Genomic DNA, 9354 nt, shown 5'->3' on the forward strand with positions numbered 1-9354 from the left:
TTCACTGCAAGACGGCTCCGATTGTAATATACCACCTTCATACCCAACACAACAGCCCGTTTAGCAAGAAGCTAGTCGCCACAACAATCAATCAGCACATATATACACCCAAGTACATAATGCATCAGCTTACCTTCCCAATACTCCCCATGCCAATGATACCCAACACCATACCTCGAGGTGACCTACCAACACACTCGATTCCCTCCCTCCAAGCTCCCCTTTTCGCCGAGCGTTCCGTAACAGAAGCATTCTTCAACACCGCCAGGATGAGAAAAAGGGCCATGTCAGCTGTAGATTCCGACACGGCGTTGCGCGAATTACAGAACCATATGCCGTTCCGTGTCATCCAGTCTACGTCGAATTCATTATACCCTGCTGAAGCAGAGGCTATGATACGACATGTGGGGAGCAGAGGGGAGAACATCTCGGCGTCAAATGGCTCGAAGACGATCGTGCCCATGCGTACCACCACGGCGTCGAAGGGGCCATCTTTGCGGACCCGGGCGGCTAGTTCGGGGACCAGGCCGGCTCGGGCAGGGGATGTAAGCGACTGTCATGCTGGTGGTTAGATATCTGGTATTCTTGAGGGTAGATATGGTTGTATCCAGATAGAAGACTGACGTGAAGTTCGAATTTGGTTTGGAAGTCTGCTAGGTACGCCTTGTCTGTGAACTCGGGGTAGCTTAGACAGAGCACTTTGGGCTTTTGCTGGGCCATGCTGGAGGAAGTAATGATTTGAGCTTGAGTTGGGTATTGGTGTCCTTGCTCTTGCTATCCCGCTGGAGTCAGATATATTCGTTGGTATATATAGAAGAAGCGGCGCCCTGGCATCCTGGGCCGAGGAGTTTGTTGTCAGCCTCTCGGTTGGTTTCCGAGATGCGACATCGTATTCAATGCTCCACATAGCTGACTACCAAAATTAGTACATCAATGTAGATTTAAGATAACTACCCTATAGATGTAGAAGTCTACTTTCGATCCTGGAGGATGTATGGTCTCTGGGTGCTTGTGGCTATCTATGTGTAGGTAATTACATATCACTGATGGATACTTAGTTATTGCTCCACAAGACAAGCAAACCAGATCGACCCGCCCTGAATCCACCATGTACCACTTCGTGGGCCAACTATTTAGTTGACTGCTGGTTGGGTGTTTTGAAGGATCCATAACTAAGTATATCTGTTTATTGCCATCTACTATAAGCACTAGCTTGGTCTTAGAATAAGACAATTGAAAAATTGGTATCATTAATTATATACAAATATAGCCTGGTGAAAAAGTAATTAAATATAACTGCTTATATGCAAATGACGACATGCACCCACCCTCATCATACCCTTCTCCGATCAATCTGGACAAGATTTATTGATGGCTCTGAGGGGCTGGACTCGGATTTGATCGTAGTGTTGACCGAATACGTCATGGTTTTGGATATGTAGCCATCCCCTGACTCGACCAAGGTAGAGCTGGATGTGTAGTCTCCCTTGGAGTTATCAGAAGAGGGATTCACTCGTTTTTGAGACGCAGCCTCGGTGGCTTGGCCAAATACTGCGGGAACGAAGTGCATGAGTAGTGTTCGGATGGCAGGTAGACAGGCACAGACAATCGCTATCTGGCATTCGATCATGGACCAGTAATTTAGAGGTGCCATTTCATCTATCGAGCATGGTTTAGCGAATGAATCTTCAAATGTAGCGCTTGGGTACTTACAGGTAGGATTTTTGGTAGGATCGTGTTGGAACAAGATAATCACTCGTACAATTCCAATGGCCGTCAATCTAAAGGATAAGTTAGCTTACGAAACGAAAAAAAAAAAGACTGTGAGAGTTGGGATGATTAAACTTACAATAGACCCATTCCAAACATCACTGCAACTCCTACCTTCTTACGATGGTCCAGTTTTAGCTTGACGACTTCGTATACGGGCATTGACACCATGATAGTGTCAACGACTATGTTGACAAATCCATTGACATAAGTCGATGTCATGAAATCAATGCAAGTGCCAGTCTCCTCCATCCTCCATGAGGTCCAGGCTAGATGGACGGGAATACAGTGGAAAGCATCGACTAGTATCCATGTGATTCCAATTGCAGCATTGATGGCAATAATGGCATAAGTAGCGTAACGGAATGCGGTTGACCGGAAGATTCGCAGCAGGAAGAGACCGACAGATATCTTTGCGAGGGATATCAAGGACTTGTACACCAAGACGTAGGCGAAGAAAACCTATTCATACTTAGTATGTTTCTATTTCATTATCTTGGTATGGTCATAACAAACCTTGAATGCTATTGTTATATCCTCCTGTGGAAGAATGTCCCATATGTTTTTTCCAAAGCCATAACGAATCACTAAAAAGATTGTTAGCAATATTTCATTACCGTGTGTATTGGGGAAAATTGATCTTACTTTGAGTGTGTAGCGTATAAATCACAATAGCAAGTACCTAGACACATTTAGCAAATGGCCTTGAATCACTAGTTAGCGGGAGTTTGTCTTACATATGCCACGCTTATGGTATAATCATCAGGGCCCCAGCCACCGCCCAGATGCATCACTTTAGATGCAATCCTAATTGAGAAGAAGAAGCTGGCGAATAGAAACGGGATAAGCGTGCCCGCATCTACTTCGGCGTATAGCGGTTTGGTGATAATGCCACAAGCCTTAGAGCTGAGATGCTTGGCCACTATATCATATTTATCGTCTTAGTATGCTGAATGAGTCTCGAAGCAAGTAACCTTGGGAAATCTTACTCAGTCCCTCGCTTCCAGTGCAGTGTTTCATTACGCAACTGGCAACCTCTCCCTGGAATGCTTCGTCTGCACAGAGGCAGGGTATATCGTCTGCGGAACATTTTGTCACAGCTCTGGCAATGACCTGACTCTGACAGTCGGTCTAAGAGTTTCGTTAGCTAGAGTTCGTTATATCACAATCATTCAAGCAGGCGGCTGGTCTCTCTTACCGCACACTGAGGGAAGACTTCATCTCTTGCAGTCAAATGCGAGGTAGCAAGAGGTGATGCCAGGGCCATCGAGGCCAGGCTCAATATCAATAGGAAGCGCATTCTGGCACCGAATGATACTTATTATCGACGCCTCAGTAGTTCCCTAGGTAGTTGTCTCCCACAAAACAGAATTCTGTCACACCCAAGAAAAGATAGAAGCCTCGTCAGAAAGAAGACCTGTTTGCGGACGAGAAGGGACTATATGGACGTCCTTCAGGTAAACGGCGGCAATCATCATTGCTTTTCTCGAATGGCAATGGAAGCAGCCGCCGTTCTCGAAGCGGGCGACATCTTAACATCGTCTCCAGATCTGCAACTGACTATTGGACTTAGTGCGCCACCAACTGTGAGAGAACGTATGGACATAATTATCCGAAGCCAGTCGCTGGGTATGAATTCGATTTGATCGAGCAGAGATCTTCGATGGCTGCTGGGGTCCGCCACTCCTATTGAGATACTAGCCATACAAGAGGCGAGCAAACTCTGCTATGGAGTAAACGAGTACATAAATCAGACACATGCGGTGGCCTTTGGCGATGGATATGCTTGAGACTGACGACGTAAACGCCCAACAGGGTCGTCTTTCTCTTTATGACCGGAAGGACGGATGCCGGCGGATTCACTCAGGGGTAAAAATGCTTAACTATTAAACGAGGATTTGCGTGTCCACTTCGCTTGATAGTTTTATTCTAACTACGTATAGTTGGACGTGAGCTTTGGTATCACTTTAATCCCATTTGATCTTCGTCTTTGATTAGGTCGTTAGTTAAAATAACTATTTAACTACCCCCGGAGAGTAGCAGGGATGAAGATGAAAGGTGTGCAGGGGGTGGTTGGTTGGAAGCGCTTCGTGGTCTAACTATATATATCATTTGTATAAGCGAGAGGTCCGTCAATCCATGTCCATCCAATCTCTGATCTCAATACGCCTCAAGGGACGCACAAGCGGTTTCCGAGGAGCTCCAGGGTTCAATAACTGGCTGGCTAGTTAACTAGTTCTTACGAGATATCACTTTATCCCATAATGTCCCTAGAAGCTCTCTAAGCCCTCAAAATTCGGACCCAGCCACCCGCGGCAACTAAGTGACTAACAGCGTCTCATTTCTCGTTCCTGACAAGACGAACCAGTTACTAACTTGTTCGATGGCGCGGAGTAAATTTCCGATGTTGCTATGCAATCCGTTTATGCAGTAGCCACTTGAGCGACTAACTTGGCATTGAGCCATTGACACTGGCAGTTTATGGGACAGGCTGGTACAGATGCAAGACGATTGCAATTTACCGGCAACCGATGAACGAGATGCATCGTCTAATTAATGCACATCACATAGAAGCATGATCTGCTCCAAACGCCAAAGCTACCTGATAAGAAGCTTTAATGACCATCAGCTATTTGAACGGAAAGTCGGGGCCGGGGGGATCTGTATCTTGAAAGGGAGGCCTCGGCGGCCATCTGGCGAACTAAAGTGGAATCTCAATTTATTTCTTGCAGCCTCGATAGTTAGTGTATAGGCTAATCATGGATTGGCAACATGACCATGATGATAGTTGGTATCGGACCTCACGGATAAGTTTCCCTCTAAAACGCCTTCTCTAGTGATCTTGAGCTTGCTTAGGCGAGCTTCTGTTCCGAGGTCTCCAAGTGGAGATGGCAATTGAGATGATCAAGCTCAGAGCATTTAATTGATGTTGTACTCGCCATTGGAGTTGCTGTTAATCGCGGGTTCAGGTGGTCTTGGATTATGGAGACAGCTTTGAAAGAGGCCAATATTTGATCCGAGTGAGACCTGACAACCAGCTGACTGGGTAAGGAGGCCAGTAGCCCGGGAGTCAAGGGTCTCCTCCGACGGCTAGCTGGTGATAGTCGGCCAGGAATGCGTGGCCCATGATATATAAGGAACATCAAGGCCTCCCTTCTAATTCCGTATGCCGTCCGCCATTGGGCTATGCAGTCGGGGGTACTCCCTGGGCCATCCATGCTCGCTTGAAGGAGATGAGCAGCCTGGGTATCTCTAGCAACGAGTTGATCTCATCATATCTGTTTCTTAGCCAGTTGGTTATATAAGAAATACCCATGAGAAGTGGCTTGTCCCAGCCCTCTGGCTGACAGCGTGGATTGTCACAAGGCGAGAACTGGTGGAAGTTCAGCACATGCGACATCTTCAGCCAGTTAGTTGCCCCAAGCTGACGTTGGCTCACTTTGGATAAAAAGAATACATATACTCCGTAAAGTATGCTGTTAAAGTATTATCACCAACCTTTTTTCCTAACAGTGGAGATTTCTGTGTTGATGGCGCTGATAGCGTTGAAGATCGCGAGCCTTAACTTGTTGGCTGAGTTGAACTTGCCACAAGAGACGACGACGAACTATTTAGCAGCTCGGCAGGCTATTTCTAAGATAAAGAAAAGCATTTCAGCGGCAAGATCCATGTCATTGTCCTTGAGTGAGAGTAAGGCGAGAAATAATATCTGGTGGCTTGTCTTCCGACTGGCTGCTTTCACCATCAGAGCAACCAGCAACAAGGGTCGTAATACGGGATAAAAGGAGATGCTGGCTGTTTAGATGGACGATCACCTCGTTTGCGAGGGAGGCCCTTACTCGACCTCGGGACAGTCAAGATGAGAGCTTCAGGGGGTTTCTTACTATATATATTCCCTTGTCGGGCCGGGGTAGCTCACCTAGAAGTTCGTTGCCCCTGTTCAGGCCGAGCTACCCAGGTTGAATTATTCAATTGCACCCAAGAGTGATTGTTTACCGTTGATAATATAAAGGGAGTTAATTGGATGGAATAAGAAGTGGTTGGGAAGACATAGCTTTTGTCAGTCCTTCTGGATCTTACCGTTAGACATTTCCTGATAATGAAGGTGTCTTGTCCTCTCTCCCTCTTGTATCTGGGATATCAAACTGCTGAAGTTAAAGAGCTTATTTTACTTTCAGCAGATAAGGGCTTCATAAGCCTGGGACGGTGCTCATGATAACATGCAAACAGCCATGCTTATTCATAGATAAGAATCAATGGAGAGGAAAGGGGTTCCAGGAGGACTAGGCGAGTTGTGTATACTCCGTACGGAGTAACTGGCAACCTGGATGGTTGTACGGAGCAGATCTATATGCAGTCATAAGAGACGTTTCGAGCATGTCTCCGGCCAAGCAACCAGTATTACTTATAAGCCGAGATAGCCGGGAGTTAAAGGATCTCTATCTCTCGTCTTTCTGGCTATTATGGCAAGTACTCCGTAAGTACGGAAGATTTCGACCTCGAAACAAGGAGTACATGCATCCTCCTGCAGCAAGGCGTGATGGGACAATTGCACATGCAATAGCAGCCCAATGTATACCGTGATATCGCTGCAGGTGATAGGATTGTGGAAACGGCCACTGCAACGCCTGCATGTCGGCAGTCGAATAGAGGAATAATAACACTCGGCAAGATATATTATAATAACTCAGCGAATTATAACTATATCGCAGGCTGGCCCAGTCGATATCTCAGCCCACAGCGCCGATCATGCATAATGATAATGGTAAAAGACGACCTGAAGAATAGCCTCAAGATAAAGGAAGGGCTGGAAGAGTCGAAGACAACGGTCTCACGGCGGCCAAAGGGGAGAGAAGAGAAACCATCCGTCCTTCCATCGCATGCTGGCAGGGTCGGGCAAGAAAGAAAAAGCCCAACTAACTGATTGCAAGGAAGATCTCTATCTCTATCTGCATCGGACAGGGAAACAAGCCCATGCTTGTTTGTCTGTATGTCTGTCTGTATATGCACATATACTCCGTAAGTAGTAACTACTCCAGACATCGTTTCGAGACACGGAATATGCGGTTCAACATCCCGATGCAACGCAGAGACTCCATCGAACCACCGCAGCACAAACTTCGCTAGACCAAAGAGAGAAAAAGGAAAAGAAAGATAACTAAGTTAGTTAAGTAGAGCCAAGTCCTCCGTAGCGTGCGCTTGTTCATATCCTGAAACAAAGCCACGCGACACAGAGCCCCCTGATGACCTCTTCTCGCCAGGGGGGACGGGCGTTAAGCAAGGATGATAAGTTAAAAAACTTCATCTTCAATTCTTCCTTGTGCTAAGATAAAAAAAGCCTCGATCCACGTGGAAAAGGGGCTTTTTGCCGAGATCATGGACGTCTTCTCTTCTTCTCCTTTTGCCTCTGGCCTCCCTTTAATCCAACCGTGGATGCACCGGAAGACGCATCCACTCTTAAACGCTCTGTCTGCGGAGGTCTCCATCTTGTCCAGCCGTTGGCAGTTACGGCGTTAGGTTAGTTATGTATGTAGCTACCACTGTTGCAAGCTACGGAGGCGTCACTTTCGGTATCCTCCGTCCGTAGAGCAAGAGAGACAGCATGAGACGCCCTCAGACGGTGATATATCAGTTTCCCATGTGCTCGAACGGAGCATCCGAGATCAACAGTCACTGCGTAAGCCTTGTTTTCTCGTCGGGCCAGTTCCTTTTTGTCCTCATTCCGTGTCTCTGTGTCTCTGTGTCTCTGTATCGCTGTTGTCTGTTGTCCTCCGTGTTTCATCATGCATATAAAAACGGCCAACTCAGCCGAGTCTAATGTTAGCGCTCGTTCCCTCTGGCGCACCCAGTAACCGGTTTCAGGAAGAAGGAAGAAGCAAAGAGTCAGCGTCTGTCTGGAAATATGGAGAGGAAGAAGCAAAAAGAGCCCGAAAGGATTGGACTGGCCACTTACGGCTTGAGTCTATCTCTGGATACGAGCCAGATACAGAGATACAGAGATACTTGCAGAGAGAAAGACGAGAAAGAAGAGTTGCCTTGCCCCTGGCTTCACCTTCTGAAACAGCCTCTTGCGTCTTGCTTCTTCTCGATTCACCACCATCTCGTCTGCTTTGGCCAGCAGCCTCTCTCTTTTCTCTTTCAGCTGGCCTGTTGATCGTCACCGTCTCTCTCTCGTCTCTTCTTGGTCCCCCTTGCAAGGGGAGTTCTCCATCTGCTCTGCCCAACCGCGGGCCTTGTAAAACACTCCTAGCCGCTGCCCATTGGTTGCTCGTAAGTAGAGGAAGGGACTTGAGTGGACATCCCCAGCTGGTGGCCGACCCGAGGTTAGGCCGTTTCTTTGCTTCTTCTGGCTCTCTTCGTCTTCTTCGTCTCTTCTTCGTCGTCTGCTTCTTCCTCTTCTTCTGTCACTGTCCTGTGGTTCGTCGTTGTTTTTTCCTCTGGCTCAGCCCAATCCAATCCCAGCAGAATCACCAAATCTCACACATCATCCACATCCACACAAACCACACACCACACACACCTCACACCACGCGGCCACGCCGTACCAAAGAAAAGAAAAGAAGCCCCTGAAAAAGGCCGAAGAAAGCAAAGAAACGGCACCAGAGCGAACAGAGTCGATCACTTAGCAGCGCCCTAGCAGCAAAATAAGTATAATACCCACCCAGTCATCCGTATCCCTCTCGCGCTCTTCCCTCTATATATACTGACTCTGCCTCCCCTCCCCGCGAACAGCGCCCGCCATGTCTCATTCCGCCCAAGACGAAGCCGATGCCCTGCTAGACAGCCAGAAGAAACTGCCCTCTGCCCATCCAGAAGACCTTGCTCACTTCTCCGGAGACGAATACAAAGACGACGACGACGACCGCAGCGACGAGGAGGACGAGCACAACGAGAAGCGCACCAACCGCATCCGCGCCGCCAGAGCAGCAGCAGGAGACTCAGACGAAAGCGACATTGACTTCTCCAGCACCATGGTCTCCAAGCCAGCGACATACCATATCCCGTCGACCATCTACGACGCCAACACGGGTCCCAAGGGCGTCATCGCCGATGCGCAGTCCTTTGAGCGCGCCAAGAAGCGCTCCTTCAGGCGCACCTTGACCTCCGCCAGCGCATTCGACTACAACCCTTTCTCCCGCAGCAACCAGAACGAGAAGCACAACAAGAACAGCAGCAGCAGTAGCAACAACAACACCAACAGCAACTACATCCACCGCGGCTCGAGTCCAGGCGACGACTCCGCAGAGGGAAGTGATGAGGACGAGCGCTTCATGCGCCAGTGGAGAGAGACGCGCATGCAGGAGCTGCAGAACAAGGCGACCCGTCGAGTCAGTCCGAGCAAGCGACGGTACGGCAACGTTGACACCGTCGATGCCACGGGATACCTCGATGCCATTGAGAAGGTCACTCCCGGCACCGTCGTTGTGGTCTGCATCTACGATCCAGAGGTCAGACCACCTAAACCCCCTCCCCCCTCACACTTGAATATAATATAACATATATATACTAACAACATTTATAGTCAACCGAGAGTTCGATAGTAGCAGACAGCCTTATCTCTCTCGCTCGTAAGCAGGCTACGAA

The 9354-nt window shown here is 48.2% G+C and overlaps 3 protein-coding genes across 3 annotated transcripts in view; 1 reads left to right on the top strand and 2 right to left on the bottom strand.

The window, feature by feature from the left end:
• Positions 1-720, bottom strand: part of MGYG_06169 (glycerate-and formate-dehydrogenase) — a gene marked incomplete at both ends in the record, with an annotated part of 1201 nt that extends 481 nt beyond the window's left edge. Inside the window, 2 exons of the mRNA XM_003171579.1 lie at positions 134-553; positions 625-720. Of these exons, the coding sequence (XP_003171627.1) occupies positions 134-553; positions 625-720 (516 nt within the window). The remainder of the gene's footprint in view (positions 1-133; positions 554-624) is intronic.
• Positions 721-1333: 613 nt separating this feature from the next.
• Positions 1334-3070, bottom strand: MGYG_06170 (integral membrane protein; the record flags this gene model as incomplete). Its single annotated transcript, XM_003171580.1, has 8 exons — positions 1334-1659; positions 1714-1781; positions 1850-2232; positions 2287-2357; positions 2416-2452; positions 2508-2692; positions 2760-2901; positions 2969-3070. 8 exons carry the CDS (start codon positions 3068-3070, stop codon positions 1334-1336), a joined length of 1314 nt encoding a protein of 437 aa, XP_003171628.1.
• Positions 3071-8510: 5440 nt separating this feature from the next.
• Positions 8511-9266, top strand: MGYG_06171 (hypothetical protein; the record flags this gene model as incomplete). The annotated part of the gene is made up of 1 exon (XM_003171581.1): positions 8511-9266. One exon carries the CDS (start codon positions 8511-8513, stop codon positions 9264-9266), a length of 756 nt encoding a protein of 251 aa, XP_003171629.1.
• Positions 9267-9354: the final 88 nt, after the last annotated feature.

The sequence above is a fragment of the Nannizzia gypsea genome, genomic scaffold (assembly GCF_000150975.2).
Source record: "Nannizzia gypsea CBS 118893 supercont1.5 genomic scaffold, whole genome shotgun sequence".
NCBI classification, from domain to species: domain Eukaryota; kingdom Fungi; phylum Ascomycota; class Eurotiomycetes; order Onygenales; family Arthrodermataceae; genus Nannizzia; species Nannizzia gypsea.